The sequence below is a fragment of the Gigantopelta aegis genome, chromosome 10, assembly GCF_016097555.1.
Source record: "Gigantopelta aegis isolate Gae_Host chromosome 10, Gae_host_genome, whole genome shotgun sequence".
NCBI lineage: Eukaryota > Metazoa > Mollusca > Gastropoda > Neomphalida > Peltospiridae > Gigantopelta > Gigantopelta aegis.
The window spans coordinates 76,242,324-76,261,298 of NC_054708.1; the positions used below are offsets into that span (position 1 = coordinate 76,242,324).

At 40.7% G+C, this 18,975-nt stretch overlaps 1 protein-coding gene across 3 annotated transcripts; it reads right to left on the reverse strand.

Moving 5' to 3' along the window:
- Positions 1-593: 593 nt before the first annotated feature.
- On the reverse strand, positions 594-12,092 carry LOC121383298 (tetraspanin-5-like). Of its 3 annotated transcripts, XM_041513226.1 has the most exons (8): positions 11,909-12,092; positions 11,033-11,463; positions 8,600-8,788; positions 6,151-6,339; positions 4,667-4,801; positions 4,039-4,086; positions 2,987-3,103; positions 594-1,623 (listed from the first exon to the last, which is right to left on the reverse strand). In XM_041513226.1, the coding sequence occupies exons 1-8, from the start codon at positions 12,012-12,014 to the stop codon at positions 1,543-1,545; spliced, it is 1,296 nt and encodes a 431-aa protein (XP_041369160.1). In that variant the 5' UTR covers positions 12,015-12,092; the 3' UTR covers positions 594-1,542. The 3 variants fall into 3 exon arrangements, with proteins under 3 accessions (XP_041369160.1, XP_041369162.1, XP_041369161.1); XM_041513228.1 differs by lacking the exon at positions 6,151-6,339; XM_041513227.1 differs by lacking the exon at positions 4,667-4,801.
- Between the last annotated feature and the right edge of the window lie 6,883 nt (positions 12,093-18,975).

Below are 18,975 nucleotides of genomic sequence, written 5' to 3' on the forward strand. Positions count from 1 at the left end.
TTAAAGAAAATTGAGGGTGGGATTTAGCTCAGTCCGCTGAGGTGCTTGCGTCAGAGGATCGAACCACCTTTGTGGATCCATTCAGCTGATTGCTCATTTTTCTCGCATTCCAACCAGTGCACCACAACTGGTCAAAGGCTGTGGTATGCATTTGAAAGATCCCTTGCTATGAATTGAAAAATGAAGCGAATTTCCTCTGATGACTGTTTGGAATTGTTTGACATCAAATAGCCGATGATTACTAATAATTAATAAATATGCTTTAGTGGTGTCGTTTAAACAAAACAAACTGCTGACTGTGTGTCAGAATTAACAAATGTTTGACATCAAATAGGCGATGATTAATCAATGTACTCAAGTGGTGTCGTTAAAGAAAACAAACTTTAAAGAATAATTAATGTTTGCATTTCTTTTTAGTATATTTCATTGTTTCAAAGCTACACCTTATAGTATCTTTATTACTTAACCTTCACAATAGATCATCCACATTGGTTTTCCTTTGGACCCCCTCCCCTGATTCAATCTGTAGATGCAGTTGTTGATTAAGATCACATAAAATGTATTAATTTACCATGAACACAAAGACTGAATGCTTTGGTGTAAAGAATATTTATTACCACAGACAAAATAAGCGATTTGGATATTGGCCAGTAAGCAAAGACCTATTTAAAGCCTCCCAACTTGTGTTGGACAAAACCAGTACATCACATAATTGTTTTCAGGTTTCATATAAATATATACTGTAAAAAATAAATAATGGATTAATGTAATGTTTATACAATATGTTAGTTTTTGCCAAGCTAGGGTATAGAAGAGAAAGTAAATACAAAAAATAAATAGTAAAAATAAATAAATTGGTTAAAATAAATAAACATAATTGGAAACCAGGTAATTTTGACACCAACACATTCACAAACGTGTATGTATATGTAGCCATTGTCTTTCACATGTAGGTCTATGGTAATTTAAAAAAAAAATGTTTCCTTGCAGCATTTAAATGGCAGAAAGTAAAATTGCAAATGTTTAGTTGATAGTTAAACATGTGCTGTTCAAATAATTTGAAATAACTAGACACTAGTATTATATTAAGTTTGGAGCCCAGTTTGTATTTGTCCCTCAAGATGCCACAAATAAGTATTTTAAGTTTTTTTTTTTTTAAATCCAGACTCCTTTAGCTTTTTTGCTAAATTATTTAAGTTTATCTTGCAGTTTCTGTACCAGGATCAACTCCACTAATTTTCAATGTAAGGTATGTAAGAATATTTGACTGCATCCAGATTCCATGTACATTTTGCACATTTATACATCTACATCCAGATTCCAGTTGGTTTTTTGCAAATTTATACATCGGCATCTCGATTGGAACCATGCTTATTTTGCAAATGTATACATCTCTATCCAGATTCTATGTGTTTTTTTGCAAAGGTATACATCTGCATCCAGATTCCATGTGGTTTTTTGCAAATTATACATCGGCATCCAGATTCTGTGTTGTTGTTTTTTGTAAGTGTATGCATCTACATCCAGATCTCTTTCAGAATGTTATCGTCTTCTCCACTCCCATTGTTCTCTTTTCTGCAGGATGCGCTTCATAAGCATACGGGCAAGTAGCACCCCACAGATCTGTAACGAAATGGGAGCATATGGGCAAAGAAAGACAAATACTTGAGAGTAGGCCTACAGTGTGTTATCAGTAGATAGTAAGTGTTCGATATAATGAGATAAACCGCGACATCAAGTCATTTTGCATTGCAAAATGCGAGTTAGCAAAGTTCCGAAAGTTTAGTGAATTAGGCCCCTCGCTCGGAGAATGAGAGAAGAAACCCACTGCCATGACATGGCATTTAATAAACCAGTTGTGAAGTAGTACTAGCGTAGTCAGGATTTAGATTGAGATGGGGTGGGGGGGGGGGGGGAAACCTACGCTATGTATATATGTACAATTTATATATATGTAAAAAACAACAATTAATAGTTAAAAAAAGAAGAAGTTTGATTAGGGGCCTTCTGGTTACAACAACGACCCTTCACCTTGGTGATCAATCCTACAATCAGTGACAACATAACATGTAAATGTCCATGTTAGAAACATAAATCTCACCAGTAATGACATTCAGAGTAACTAGCACTCTCATAAATGTTCCTGCTAAAGTGAAACCAGTTTTGAAGGGACTATCCTGAGTTTGTAGCATTTTCAAAAGATTTCTAGCAAATACTATATTTTTACATGAATATGAACCAAGTGGACCTTTTCTATTTTGTTTTTGCACCACCAGAAACTCCATATGTATAAACCCCCCAGCCTACGCCCCTGAGTGGTAAGGTGCGGGACGTAGCTCAGTGGTACAGCGTTCGCTCGGTGCGCGGTCGGTGTGGGATCGATCCCTGTCGGTGGGCCCATTGGGCTATTTCTCGTCCCAGCCAGTGCATCACGACGGTATGTACTACCATGTCTGTGGGATAGTGCATATAAAAGATCCCTTGCTGCTAATCGGAAAGAGTAACCCATGAAGTGGCGACAGCGGGTTTCCTCTCAATATCTGTGTGGTCCTTAACCATATGTCTGACGCCATATAACTGTAAATAAAATGTGTTGAGAGCGTCGTTAAATAAAACATTTCTTTATTTATTTATTTAGTGGTGAGAACAAACGAAGTCGTGTTAGGGCTGAACTCTGGAATGTTAACGACACTACATCTAACCACTACAGCAGGCAAGACGGAAGCAAGTAGACATATTTATTTTGCATGGGTAAGCGGGTGGGGTGGGTGGGCTGAGATAAAGGGCGCATAGAAAAGTTTCTAAGGGCTTCCAGGCTATGCTGCCCCTTAACATTTGAAAACTAGATGTCTTGAAATGCATTCTACAAGTAGAATTAATCTCCGACTTAAGATTTACTACCAATAATATTTTTGATTCAGTGTGAACTCCACCACCCCTTCCCCCAGTCCCCTCCCCCTGCTCCCCCGTGCCTGTACAGAGCTACCTGCGGGATGATTATTCCAGCGCACACAGCACCAATGACAACTTCGTTATTGGCCAGCCACTCCCCAAAACTCTTCATACAGCCTTTGGTGAATATTCGGTTAAACACGTCCTCTCTCTGTAACAATCCACAAACATGTTATAAGTAAATCTTCAGTCGTACGCCATATAGTTTTATACACAATAACACAGAGATACACAAACGTTTATTTGAAATGGTTTAAAGATTAAACTGTTTTAACATACAATGCAAATATGTCCACTGGCAAGCATGCTGTTATTTGTTAATGCTTATTATTATTATTGTTGTTTTTATGTTGTTTAAAAGTTCACCTCAAACCCGGGGGGAGAGGGAGGGCACACTGTCTTTTACACATTATGGGACATTAGTCAGATACAAAATGTAGGGGAGAGTGAGGGACACAGAGAGAGTGAGAGGTGTAGGGAGAGTGAAAGAAGGTGAGCGAAACAGAGGGAGGGAGAGAGTGAGAGGTGTAGGGAGAGTGAAAGAAGGTGAGCGAAACAGAGGGAGGGAGAGAGGTGTGATTCTTTATTATCATCCATTAAAGGCTTTTGTAGGAGATATCGCTGGCACTATAATTTGCGATATCTCCTGCGATATTCTTCTAGGAGATATCGCTTCTTTTGTTACGTCACTGTGTATGTTTCAGCGCTAAACCTATCATTAGTAACGTTACGTTCAGCTAGTTAACGAGTCTACCGCTGCCAAATATAGTGACATTCAACCCACATTATTGACATTGTTTACAACAGTCACAACTGAAAAGAATGATAGTGGATGATAAAAAGATTACCTCCCTTGTGTCTTGTGATATAATTTATCAGCACTTGCTGATAAAAGTATTAAAATCCTCGGCAAGCCTCGGATTTCATACTTTTATCAACCCGTGCTGATAAATTATGATGTATCACAAGACATTCGGGAAGTATCCTCTATCTATCAAGTCGTGAAACAGATTTCCAAACATTTTGTTTCTTGACACAAGCCATCAGAATCTATCTATTCGAGGTCTGAAGTTACTACTAACTCACCGACTTGTCAGTGGTTTGGAAGCCGCACATCATATTCATGTAATCTCCCTGCATTTTAAAGAAAAATAAAATTATTGCATTTGGAAATGGTCTCTACAAACCATACATACCTAAAGGAAGGGAATGTTTTAACGACGCACTCAACACATTTTATTTACGGTTATATGGCGTCGGGCATATGGTTAAGGACCACACATATATTGAGAGAAGAAACCCGCTGTCGCCACTTCATGGGCTACTCTTTTCGATTAGCAGCAAGGGATCTTTTATATGTACCATCCCACAGATATGATAGTACATATCACGGCCTTTGTTACACCAGTTGTGGGGAACTGGCTGGAACGAGAAATAGCCCAATGGGCCCACCAACGGGGATCGATCCTAGATCGATCGTGCATCAGGCGAGCGCTGTACCACTGAGCTACGTCCCGCCCTCACATACGTAAATAGACTTGACTGAGTTTGTAGACACGTTAATATATATATATATATATATATATATATATATATATTCCAGGGGAGTATGACCTGAACTTCGCTCGTCACAGTCTGGACCCCACTCCCTCTGTATAATTTCCTGGATATACGCTCTGATATTCCAGAAGGAAATTATTATGAACGAACTCACCGGCTCAATAATACAGCACGACACGGGGACGGCACACCGCTGAGTACTCGGGTTCGAGTCCGAGCAGTTGAAGTACTCGTCCTGCTGCCAGTCCCGGAATCCGTCGTAACTGTCCGTCACACCGCAACACTTAAACTGTACAAGTCGTGAGAGAGAGAGAGAGCGAGAAAATAAAAAATAAATGGACTTTGTTTTGTTTAATGATACCACTAGAGTACATTGATTTATTAATCATCGATTAGATGTGACATATTTTGACACGTAATAAGGGCGGGACGTAACCCAGTAGTAAAGCGCTCGCTTGATGCACGGTCGGTCTAAGATCGGTCCCCATCGGTGGACCCATTGGGCTATTTCTCTTTCTAGCCAGTGCATCGCAATTGGTATATGAAAGGCCGTGATATTTGCTATCCTATCTGCAGGATGGTCCGTTTAAAAGATCTCTTGCTACTAATGGAAAAATGTAGCGCGTTTCCTCTCTAAGACTGTTTGTCACAATTACCAAATGTTTGATATCCAATAGCCGATGATTAATAAATCAATGTACTCTAGAGGTGTCCTCTGTATTGGAAGACACTATAAATGACATGTCAATTAAACTAGGTGTTCCTATTGCACGCATCAGATGAACCATACGCAATGAACACTGTTTTTCAATATCTCTATTTCCACCCACGGGAATTCATTTCATTCGATAATACGAAAATCAGTTTATTAACTCAGCCAAGAATGGACACAATGTATTTGTCTGTTGTTCGTCCACAATATAGCACTATAGTAATGGTTATTGATATATACTAGTATTAATTCCACCTCGAATTATCGCAATCGGTGGAATATTAATGCTAAGCATTTGCGCCAGTAAAGAATCGAGTCAGAAATATAAAGCATGGCTCTTTCAGATATTTAAAGTTAAAATTTGTTTTAACGACACAACTAGATAACATGGATTAATTAATCATGAGCTATTAGATGTCATAGAACTGGGATATCTAACACGTCAATGGCGTAGCCAGCATGGGTAGACGAGGCGCTTGCCTCGTCTGGAATTTCCCCAGATTTATTTTATGTTTCCCATGACACTGATATTTATTTTACACGTCAGGGTTTGCCTCGGCGTTTTTTCCTCTCTGGCTACGCCCCAGCACGTAGTCTTCAGAGGAAACCCGCTACCTTTTTTTCCTATACGCAGCAATCATGCATGATGTATATTTTATATGCACTTTCCTACAGACAGGACACACACAACACGGCCTTTGATATACCGGTCTTGGGAGACTGGTTTCGACGGGGAAATACCCAATCAGAGAATGGGTCCACCCAGGAGGTTCACTCTTACTACCCAGACACCGCAGACGACCACTCTACCGACTGATCAAGAACTAATCGCACGACCGTTTTATGCCTGTGCCTAGTCCAAGGCGGACCCAATAACTTAAACCCACATAATTTGCTACGTCAGATTCGGACTAGCCTGTGCCTACCTCTTTTTGAATGAGATCGATCCACATTTTTAGCCCATCGTCGTGGTGGTAGCGTTTCACAGCTTGCGTCAGAACATATTCGGGTCCGATCTTGAGGTTTTTCCGGACTTCAGGCATGGTGTAGAAAATGAACACCAAGATGGCGACTGCCGTCTCTATGATTAGCACGACATAAAGACTAACCTGAAACTACACGTGTACATTCACATTAGGCCATTGTTCATTCATTCTTTATGTATCTGGGTCCGTATTTATCAAACAAGCTAAGTCATATATTTTGAGAGAGAGAGAGAGAGAGAGAGAGAGAGAGAGAGAGAGAGAGAGAGAGAGAGAGAGAGAGAGAGAGAGAGAGAGAGAGAGAGAGAGAGAGAGAGAGAGAGAGAGAACACGTTTTTGTCTATTACAAAAGAAAATAAGATAATAAAATAAAATATACTTTTCAAGAAAAAAAAGAAGAAAAAAAGAAACTTGACATTGGTAAAAATAATGCAATCGGATTATTTTTTATATAGAATCAAAGACAATCAAATAAGTGAGCGAAAGGTGATGCAAAAACACTATAAAACACGTCCGATTCGCATAAACGTAGCCATAGTCAACTTTTGTCCTGAAACGAAAAGGCGCAATCCCCAGAGAAGCACGTGAATCATGAAGTTCTGTAACTTTGCATACCAAACCCTCCGTTGGTGGGGCATAAAAGGCCACATCAGCAGTGATTCAAACAGACCGCATACCAATACTGTACAGGTAATGCAATAATGCCAATATCTACGTCAGCTCAACGTAATAATGCCACTGGAAGATTGCAAGCAGGAACAACTCAACAAGCTGTGGCAAGGCACTTTGGCGTCTCCAGACAGACCATCTCTGCTTTATGGGCACGGTACAACACCACTCAAAGTGTTAATGACAGGCCAAGGTCAGGTCGTCCCAGAGTAGGCCTAACCACCGCGTCTCAAGATCGATTCATCCGGGTGTGTCATCTTCGAAATCGAACCACAACAGCAACAACTACAGCGACACAAATCCCTGGACTACGCAGAATTTCTGACCAGACAGTTCGTAATCGGCTGAGGGAGGCAGGGATTTTCCCTAGAAGACCAGTTCGACGTAACGTTTTGACCCCACGTTACTTAGCGGAGCGTCTGCAGTGATGCCAGCAGATGATCCGATGGACAAGTGCCAGGTGGAAGACTGTTTTGATCTCAGATGAGTCTCGTTTTCTCCTGTCAAGTGCTGATGGACGCACACGTGTTTATAGACGTCGAGGGGAACGTTATGCTCCAAACTGCGTTCAACAAGTCATGGTGTGAGCAGGAATCTATCATGGCGGTAGGACGGCTCTTGTGCATGTGGCAAGTGCACTGACGGGCATTAGATATCGAGACGAGATCCTGCAGCATCACGTCATTCCGCACATGAACATCAACGTTGAAATGTTTCAGCATGACAATGCCAGACCACATGTTGCACGTGTTAGTCAGGAGTTTCTGCAGCGCCACAACGTCCATACACTAAACTGGCCTGCCCGTTCGCCGGATTTAAACCCAATAGAACATCTATGGGATGCACTGGGTCAGCGTGTGCGCCGGAGGAATTCACCACCCCAGACACTTCCTCAACTTCTTACGGCACTGCAGCATGAGTGGCAGAACATTGTACAACGTTTGATTGCTTCCATGCGTCGCCGTTGTCAAGTTGTCATCAGGGCTCGTGGTGGTCATAACCGATACTGACATTTTGCCCACCCCTATGTCACACATATGTCTGTGTACATGTTTCAGGTGAATTCTCAGAGATACTGTTTCGGATATGTACAGAGTAATCCCCTTCCTATGGCGCCTTGATCTTTGGTTGCTTGTATTATATCTACCGGTTTTTTTTATTATTAAAGTTTTAAAATCAATGTCAAGTTTCTTTTTTTTGAAGAGTATATATCAAAAGAGTAGTCTTTGTAAAAATAACGTTTAAGTAATTCACTTGGCTACCAGATGTAATAGATGCATCCAAAAAAAACCTAGTTTTACAGGAGTCGGTTTAGTGGCCTTACACCTACCCACTGAGTCGTTAAACTCGCTCTGCAAACCCGATACCTATCAGCCTTCAGCCCGATGACTATCACTACGGGGGCGGGACGTCGCCCAGTGGTAAAGCGCTCGCTTGATGCGCTTTCGATTTGGGATCGATCCCCATCGGTGGGCCCATTGGGCTATTTCTCAACTGGCATATCAAAGGTCTGTGGGATGGTGCATATAAAAGATCCCTCACTACATTAGAAAAATGTAGCGGGATTACTCCGATGACTACTAGCCAGAATTATTAAATGTTTGACATCCAATAGCCGACGATTAATTAATCAATGTGCTCTAGTGGTGTCGTTAAACAAAAGAACAATAAAAAGATATTATTACACCACCAAGGTAGTACAGTACAACTTACAATTACTTACAATTTTGAGCAGCAGTATATTTTCCCTCAAGGCGCCCAGGCACCCAAAGAAGGCGACAGTGAAGACGACACAGCCGTTCACCATGGACATGACGGCTGGGTCGAAGAAGAAGTACATGCCGTCTGTGACGATTCTACCTTTCTCCGACAGTAACCAGTATCCGAACCCGACGGCGGCAACTCCGGCGAACTAACAGTGAATGAACAAATGAATGAGTGAACGAATACATGTTTAACGACGAAAGAACATACCTCGCCTGGTGCTTATAAAACCTTTAGAGACTATACTCGACACTCTAATAAGAGTCTGAAATGTGAACGTCATGACAATGCCATACAAACTGTATATGTGTGATGTCATTAGAGATTGAGTCGGGACTCTTAACAGTTTTATAAGCACGGGCCCAGGTACCAGCTATTGGGAGTGAAACAAAGATAAGTACATAAATATGATTATTTTCATTAATATATATATATATATCATTATGTAAAACCACAGTGTAAAGAACAGTGGGGAAAGTACAATACAATACAATACAATACAATACAATTCAAAAATCAAGGTAAGTTTAAAACTTTGCATAGAAATAAGAATGTTTGAATGATCGGCAATTTCAGAACAAAAAATCTAAGCCACGAACCAACGAGCAGAAATGCTCGGTCCTCTTTTGGGGAATGAGAACATTAAACGTTGACTAACAGACTGGCGGGTAAATACTTGATGACAGCCTGAAGAATGATCATAATAACTTTTTGAATCCCACGAACAGCAAGACAGTCACGTCTCATGGCGAATGAACTATATTGTAGGACTATAACCAGATAGAAAGACATGTTTTATTTAACGACGCACTCAACACATTTTATTTACGGTTATATGGCGTCAGACATATGGTTAAGGACAACACAGATATTGAGAGAGGAAACCCGTGGTCGCCACTTTATGGGTACTCTTTCCAATTAGCAGCAATCTTTTATATGCACCATCCCACAGACAGGGTAGTACATACCACGGTCTTTGATATACCAGTCGTGGTGCACTGGCCGGAACGAGAAATAGCCCAACAGGCCCACCGACGGGGATCGATCCCACACCGACCGCGCATCGAGCGAACGCTGTACCACTGGGACCGGCCTCGGTGGCGTCGGTCTACAGGCTGGTAGGTACTGGGTTCGGATCCCAGTCGAGGCATGGGATTTTTAATCCAGATACCGACTCCAAACCCTGAGTGAGTGCTCCGCAAGGCTCAATGGGTAGGTGTAAACCACTTGCACCGACCAGTGTTCCATAACTGGTTCAACAAAGGCCATGGTTTGTGCTATCCTGCCTTTGGGAAGCGCAAATAAAAGATCCCTTGCTGCTAATCGGAAGAGTAGCCCATGTAGTGGCGACAGCGGGTTTCCTCTCAAAATCTGTGTGGTCCTTAACCATATGTCTGACGCCATATAACCGTAAATAAAATGTGTTGAGTGCGTCGTTAAATAAAACACTTCTTTCTGTACCACTGGGCTACGTCCCGCCCCCATAACCAGAAATAAATTGTACACAGTCACTGTAGTGCCATGTCATAAACTATTTTCCATTTGAAAATTCTCAGTACAGCACACACAACGGCCTTTGATATACAAGTTGTACAGCACTGATTGGAACATGGAAACCACCATGGGATTGTCTACCTGGATTGAAATCCATCCTTTGCCTATCACACAACAGCCAAATGCTTTTCTGTTTGTTTATCGGTCTGATGACAAGGGTTTCGTTGGTTGGAAACGTACCACCAAGGGAACCTGCTAAACAATACCTTCAACAGCAGGTGATTTGTTGTAGAGATACAGTAAATCAGCATGCTCAATCCTAATGTTTAATTTACTAACAAGTGGTTCTAGTGTCATGTGTTCATCTACACCTTGGTCGACTATAGATTAAACATATCCTTATTATAGTGAATGCTATATATATAGATTAAACATATCTTTATTTTAGTGAATGCTACATATATAGATTAAACATATCCTTATTTTAGTGAATGCTACATATATAAACATATCCTTATTTTATTTAGTGAATGCTACATATATAGATTAAACATATCCTTATTTTAGTGAATGCTACATATATAGATTAAACATATCCTTATTTTAGTGAATGCTACATATATAGATTAAACATCCTTATTTTAGTGAATGCTACATTTATTTAATCAATAACTTTTACATCTGAACGACAAAATATCTGCACAATGCAGTGGAAAGGGCATTTGGCAAACTAGTGGTTGATTCCATGACTCTCTATCTAGTGCCTCATCTATAGGAGGACAGCCACTCCGAGGAAATCTTTTACATAGCAGTTTAGGAGGAAGAAGAAAAAATGGGCATAGCGAAAGAAGAAAAAGAACAGAAACAACAACAATAACACAACAACGATCGACCTTACCCAAAACAGAAAGTTTGAGACGAATAATGAATACTTTATGAGGAAGTCTATGAAGGCGGCTCGTCTTTTATAGAATTTCCGCAACTCTTTCTCTCTCGGGGACAGGAGAGAGGCTTTAGAATCATCCTGACACTGCCCACCACCACGCCCCGTCTCGCCCCGAGACGAGGCTTCTGGGAAAAGTGGTTCATCGGCTCCATCTTCACGGAAACACCCGACCGTCTTATCAGTTTCAGTGCAAGCCGGCGGTTGACAGTCGCCATAGTTCAAGCGTTCTGCGGAAGACCGGCCGCCATTTTGTGAACTTGAAGATGACGGAAAAGAAGTCTGTGGGAAATGTGACGTCAATGTTGTTTGCTCATTCAAATCTCGCACGACCCAGACAGGATCCAGCTCGAAGGACGTGTTTTCCTCCCAACGAGCCAGAGGAGCTGTAAGACGAAACAAGAACGCTTGCATGCATTTAAATAAAGCCTTCAAAGCTAGTAGACATATGTTTTTTTCTCCCTGGAAAGCTCGCAAATCATATCTATCCCAGCCCTCGTCTGTGTAATGTTCCACATAAACCACTCTGCGGCATTCTCTCTCTCTCTCTCTCTCTCTCTCTCTCTCTCTCTCTCTCTCTCTCTCTCTCTCTGTCGGTCTATCTGTACGTCATTAATAACATACCACAGCCTTTCATATACAAGTCGTGAAGTACGGGTTGGAAATTGGCTCGTGAAGACTGCATGTTATTGCTAATATAGACTGCCGTTTTACAGTGCTACTGGTGAACCGTATACACAATGCTAATTTTAATATTAACTTTTCACAGGTAGGATCGAGCGAATGGATAAATACACACATACAAAGCTGACTTTGTAAACGTTAACATACCTCGTATGCTTGACATTGACAGCTGGAACTGTGGCAGGTGGTCCTGAAAAGAACTATGCGACAAAATATCTTTGCTTCCCCCTTTTTTCCCCCGTCTGTCTTTCATACACTATACGTGAAAACCGCTGTGCATCAACTCTTGGCAGGCATATCGAAACCTGATACAATATGCAAGAATATTTTAAGTCTATCGAGCACTGCTTCGACACTGAATCATTAGCTGCAATCTCTACTATCGACTCTCTTTTTTTACGCGGACAGTTAATAGCATACTTCGCCGTTTTCTGGAGTACGTAAACCGACTACAAATCGGTCCAAAGCTTGGCCTAGCCTCTCGTGCCATGACTGCGAACAGAGATTTACTGCCGACAGAGTCTGGCTGACTGTTTGTAATGCAATGACGAAATGAGATATTGTTTTAATGAGAGACGACAGAAATTTGATAGATGATATCGTGAACCAATCTCGGAGAGGTTGCCTGTAGTAATCGAACTTCCCTCCAGAGTAACGCTGCCGTTAGAAATGATTGTATTGACAGGCGCTATGATAATTGAAACCTGCTGTTTATATATTGACTCTTCACTCCCAGCTGGTATTTCATTTTATATGAACGCAAATAAAACCCTAGTAGTCAGGCCCGCAAAAACGGTATCTGGAGTGTGTGTGTGTGTGTGTGTGTGTGTGTGCGTGTGCGCGTGCGTGTGTGGAGCGACTTTTAACGACTCAATGGGTAGATGTAAAACCACTACACCCTCTTGTCTCTCAATAACCACTAACAACTAACCAAGTGTCCTGGGCTGTCTAGACAGCTGAGGTGTGTGTCCAGGACATCGTGCTTGAACCTTAATTGGATATAAGCACGAAAATAAGTTGAAATGAATGAAATGTGTGTGGCACAACCATTAGTGAAGGAGCCTCAGTCTAGTGAGGATCGATCCCTATTTCTCATTCCAGCCAGTGCACCACGACCAGTATGTGCTGTCCTGTCTGTGGGATGGTGCATATAACAGATCTCTTGCTACTAATAGAAGTATATAACAGGTTTCCTCTCTAGACTATATAATGTCAAAATTACCAAATGTTTTATATCTAATAGCCGATGATTAATAAATCAGTTTGCTCTAGTAGTGTCGTTAAGTAAAACAAACTTTAACTGCCTCATAAAACTTATCTTTCTAATTTGTAGTGTTAAATATTACTTAACACATGAAGCAAACACGGCAAATATGACAGTATAGTTTATGGTAAAATGATCAAAGAAAAAAAAGTTACTTTTTAAACCATCTGTACAAGTAAAGGTGGGGGACATTCAGACCCCGGGACTTGGCAAGCCTCGTCCACCAAAATCCCCGCCACCTGGGGTGTACTTTTTGTATCCAGCATGCTGCATATGTTGGATTGTAATAGTCATCAATATGACATTTGTGAGGATGTTCTGAAGGTTGTTTTGTGAGATGCTTGCTTCACTGGCTATGTTCCGGGTAATCACCGCCCGTACCGTTAAACAAATAGTCCTATCTTCTTCTTTCTATGCACAAATTGCATTGATACATTTTTACAAAAACGTTTAAAAGTTTCCAAATTACTTTCCGTTTCACAACGCAAGAAATAACTTTACTAATGTCAGACAGTGTAGTGACATTTTTATAAATGTTCAAATTTAAAAGTTTGTTTTGCTTAACACTACTAGAACATACTGCTTAATTAATAATCGGCTGGTGGCTGTCACACGTTTTGGTAATCCTAACACGTAGTTTTCAGAGAAAACCCAATACATTGTTTTTGCATTAGGAAGGAAATGTTTTATTTAACGACGCACTTAACACATTTTATTTACAGTTATATGGCGTCGGACATATGGTTAAGGACTACACAAACATTGAGAGAGGAAACCCGATGTCGCCACTTCATGGGCTACTCTGTTCGATTAGCAGCAAGGGATCTTTTATATGTACCATCCCACAGACAGGATAGTACATACCACGGCCTTTGTTACACCAATTGTAGAGCATTGGCTGGAACGAGAAATAGCCCAATGAGCACACTAGATCGATCGCGCATCAGGCGAGCGCTGTACCACTAAGCTACGTCCCGCCCCTTTTTGCATTAGATGCAATTACGGATCTTTTATATGTATTTCTCATAGACACAAGACATACAACGACCTTCAATACACCAGTCCCGTCCCGTCTAAAAAAATTATATATAACACTTTACACAATAACATTAACATTAACTTGACAGCGTATTCATTGTCACAACATAAAATACAAGCTGTATATTATTCATTTTATATCATGTATTTAAATGGTTTGTCAATTTTTCGTGCCCTCGCATGCTCCATTAGTAAATCAATACACACACGAAACACACAAGTGGATTGTGAAAATGCTGCTCTGAAATGTGTGATGCCTATTTCGAATACATTCACATCAAACAAGCTCTAAGCCACACGAAAAACACATTGGGTCGAATTTACGAAACCAATTTTTCACACAGGTCTTTAAGCATTGTAAATGTTTGTATTTACACGTAAGACACAACAAGCTTTGTAAATTTAAGACATCTTTCACAACACAACATAAAAAATATTTTGTTTTCATTTCTCATACATTTTTGTGGAGTGGGATCACCTAAGGTCGAAGACATGTGGTGGAACGTTTTAAAATTGCACCCATGATTAATGAATGAATGAAGGAAGGAAATGTTTTATTTAACGACGCACTCAGCACATTTTATTTACGGTTATATGGCGTCGGACATGTGGTTAAGGACAACACAAATATTGAGAGGAAATCCGCTGTCGCCACATCATGACAGGATAACACATATCACGGCCTTTGATGTACCAGTCGTGGTGCACTGGTGGGAACTAGAAATAGCCCAATGGTCTATATTCAACGGATTTAACATAATATTGTATAGCTAAAACTACTATACGCAACGTTTCAACCAATATAATAATGTATCCCATCGGTATACATACTACAACCCCTCACAATAAATCAGAAGGGGGGGGGGGGGGGGTTAAGCTGCTAGTTTCAGAGATAATGGGAAGCATTTTTGACTTCCTTAGTTCCGCAACCCCCCCCCCCCCCAAAAAAAAAAAAAAAAAAAAAAAAAAAAAAAAACCAACAAAAAAACCCACAAGAAGAAAAAAAAAAGAAAGTAATCCCATTACTGGCCAGACGAAACATTTTATGACATGCCCTGTACTGTCACACATCTCACCAATAACGAACCTGACCTTATTTACCGCTACATTCAAACTTGTGTGCACTTTGAACTTTGTCCCGGTGAGTAGCTAAGCAGTATTTAACACATCCTTTCACACTCCTTGCTGTGCCTGCAGTGGAGCACAGGTCAATATGGGTTGGATGCCCATCTTCACTGGCACTAGCGATGGACCTACTCTGGACTGTAGGGTCTCCACGAGTCCCGGACCTCCCCGCCACTAGATGATAGTGAGAGCAAGGAATAAGTAAAACAGCATTATGCGTCTTAATTCCAGGGGGCAAGACATAGCCCAGTAATAAAGCGCTCGCTTGATGCGCGGTCGGTTTGGGATCGATCCCTGTCGTTTGGCCCATTTCTCGCTCCAGCCAGTGCACCACGACTGGTACACCAAAGGCCGTGGTATGTGCTATCCTGTCTATGGGATGGTGCATATAAAAGATCCCTTGCTGCCAATCGAAACGAGTAGCCCATGACATGGCGACAGCGGGTTTCCTCCTTCAATATCTGTGTGGTCCTTAACCATATGTCTGACGCCATATAACCGTAAATAAAATGTGTTGAGTATGTCGTTAAATAAAACATTTCCTTCCTTAATTCCAGCGCTGAACATGGATGCCATATCATGTCATTGATAATACTGTATTCCACACATTCAACTTTTGTTTCCCTTCATATCTCACAACCCTATAAGGTAACCGGTGGCAAGCATGATAAAATTACATTTAAAAATACAATTAAATGAAAGTGCTCGTCCTTGCACGGGTATTCGAATCCTGTGAACGGATACGAGTCTTGCTAGACTCCGCCCGAGCGAGAGTACTCGTGGAAATCCTACTGGTCTAGGACATACATACCCAGTATCTACCAGGCTTAAATGTAACGGGCCCGTAGTGATCGGACCCAACAACCCACCCATCGAACTCCAGGACCATAAGATTTTGTTCTCTCTGTGTAATCTAAAACATTGCAGAGATTACGTTTCAGGTCCAAGAAGTCACGTTTGAAGAAAGGAAAGGAACTGTTTTATTTAACAACGCACTAACACGTTTTATTTACGGTTATGTGGCGTCGGGCATATGGTCACGTTTGAAGAAGACATTTGTTTCGTTTAACGACTCTACTACAACACATTGATTTATTAATCATCGGCTGTTGGATGTCAAACATTTGGTGATTTTTACATAAAGTCTTAGAGACAAAACCTGTGACATATTTTCATCGGTTGCAAAGATATTTTATATGCACTATCCCACAGACAGGATAGCACATACCACAGCCTTCGATATACCAGTCGTAGTGCACTGGCTGGAACGAGAAATAGCTCAATGGACCCACCGATAGGAATCGATCCCAAACCGACTGCTACATCCAGCCCCTGAAGTTCGAAGACAGGAAATTACATTTGAGGCCACCCAAAGATCGAGAAAACCTCCAAACCCATACAACAAAACAACCAAAACCCCCCCCCCCCCCCCCAAGAACAAACCCTCAAACAGCAAACCCTTAGTGAACCCTCCACTTGAAATATATCGGCCCACATTTTAAAATATCGTTTCTACAGTCCTGCCTAATGAAAATATCAATGAATCATCGATAACCGAAGCTTGTTAGGTCAAACAAAATATGTCTGGTCTTTGGTCGGCGTGGGCGTCGATGTTGACACTCGCACGTCAGCATTATTATTTTTTATTTTTTTCCACGGTATAACGTATGTAGGAGTAACCTGTGGATTGTACAGAAACCCCGCGCTACTGTTTAGGAAAATATTTAGGGTACCAAGGCAAAGGAGAGGCTACCATGGTCATTGAGGATGGACCAAGGCATATGAGGAGGATGTAAAAAAAACACCTAGAACTTTGGTCTGACCAGAGACCCACTTTTTTCTGCCTTAAAGAAATGTTTGGGGTTTTTTGGGTTTGTTTTTTTAAAGGACTTTGTAATAAGTTTTAATCGATGGTTACCTTCAAAATTCAGAATACCGATAATGTGACAACAAATAAAATCAGTGTGCAAACATCTACGTATAGAACATGTGAAACACATTTTCACAGACACATATACAGTTTTATTGGAAGTAAAACAATGTAAAAATGTACCATTAATACGTCTACAAAATTGCTGATCATATTCACACTGATCATACAGTTTGTTCTATTAAACAGTTATGTATATTGTTTTTATACATATTGTGCTGAATTATGCATATCGTGAACACACTAAATACACAGAACTTTATGTATATTATTTTTATACATATACACACTAAATACAGAGTTATGCTAATTGATATACATGTACATACTATATACAAACATACGAAAATGGAAGTCGTTAATTGGATATTCACAATTATAAACAAATTCACAAACCTAATAACAGTATGCTAGGGAAAATGTTAATTCTAACATACACTTTCAAAACAAACAAAAATGTTACAAAGACAACATTTTTATATACTAATTTAGGAAAATGGGTGGTAAAAAAAACCCCCAACCCAATATAAACCCAGAGTACAGTTATGAACGACCCCTAAAAAGGTCTACAACATCTGCACATTACCGGGACCTTCCGTATTTTTAAAGCCAAATTTATAAACCCGTATATTTTTGCCACCGAACCAGTTATTTAGATTAAACCGCTTCCAGTGATGTACTTAACTGACTGAAGGAAATGTTTTATTTAACGACACACTTAACACATTTTATTTGCGGTTATATGGCGCCAGACACATGGTTAAGGATCACACAGATATTGATAGAGGAAACCTGCTGTCGCCACTTCATGGGCTACTCTTTTCAATAAGCAGCAAGGGAACTTTTATAAGCACCATCACACAGACAGGATAGTACATACCACGGCCTTTGTTACACCAGTTGTTGAGCACTGGCTGAAACGAGAAATAGCCCAATGGGTCCATCGATGGGGATCGATCCAAAACCGACCGCGCATCAAGCGAACGCTTTACCTCTGGGCTACGTTCCGACCCCTAACTGATGGAGTCATCTGGCTCCGTATTCATAAACGTACTTCAAGTCAATGTATGATACCTAAATACATACTTAAAGTACATAAATAAGTATCATACATTGACTTAAGTACGTTTATGAATACGTAGCCTGGCCCCTTCCCCTATTACTCCTCGAACAAGTTAGTGTTTTGCCTAATGACATCACTAGAGCTAGTAAATGATTAATTAATCAATAGCTATTGGATATCGGGCATTTGATAATTCCGACTCGGTCTTCCGACGAAATCCAGTACATTTTTCTATTAGCAGCAAGGGGTCTTTCATACGCACTTTTCCCACTGACATACCCCGTTAGCACAAGTTTATAAAGTGCCCTATTTGTCTTGCTAGAGAAGATCAAGGTCTTGTTCAGAATGCAGAGCGCTCGTGAACAATTTGACTGGTACCATCGCCCTTATCATACGACATTCATCTAACGTTAGGTTCAAAACCCAGTCACCAGTCTTCCTGAACGTACATCCATGATCTCATTCTCATTTTCGCTGCCCCTAATTAGTTACGGTTAGGTATGGTCCAGGACCCCATTTTATGAAGCAATTTTAGAGCTAAGATCACCGTAAGTACATACGATAGTTATGCGCTTATGGTGATCTCAATACTAAGACTGCTTCGTGAACCCGTTTACCATAACGTGATATGTGGGGTTCAGAAACTTGTACATTAAGGCAGACCCATTACTTTATGTATCTGCCTTTCGACAATCCTGGTGGATCGTTTGTGTGTATGTGTCCGTCTCTGTGCGAGTGTGTGTGTGCGCGCGTCTCTCTCTGTGCGTGTGTGTGTCTGTCTGTGTATTGTGTAT

Excerpts from the sequence above, each read along its gene's own strand:
- LOC121383298 (XM_041513226.1), bottom strand. The coding sequence starts at position 12,014 with ATGAAAGACAGACGGGGGAAAAAAGGGGGAAGCAAAGATATTTTGTCG. Across the intron at positions 4,087-4,666 it reads CGTGCTGTATTATTGAGCCG|GGAGATTACATGAATATGAT; the intron begins GTGAGTTCGTTC and ends TTTAAAATGCAG. Across the intron at positions 3,104-4,038 it reads TCCAAACCACTGACAAGTCG|AGAGAGGACGTGTTTAACCG; the intron begins GTGAGTTAGTAG and ends GGATTGTTACAG.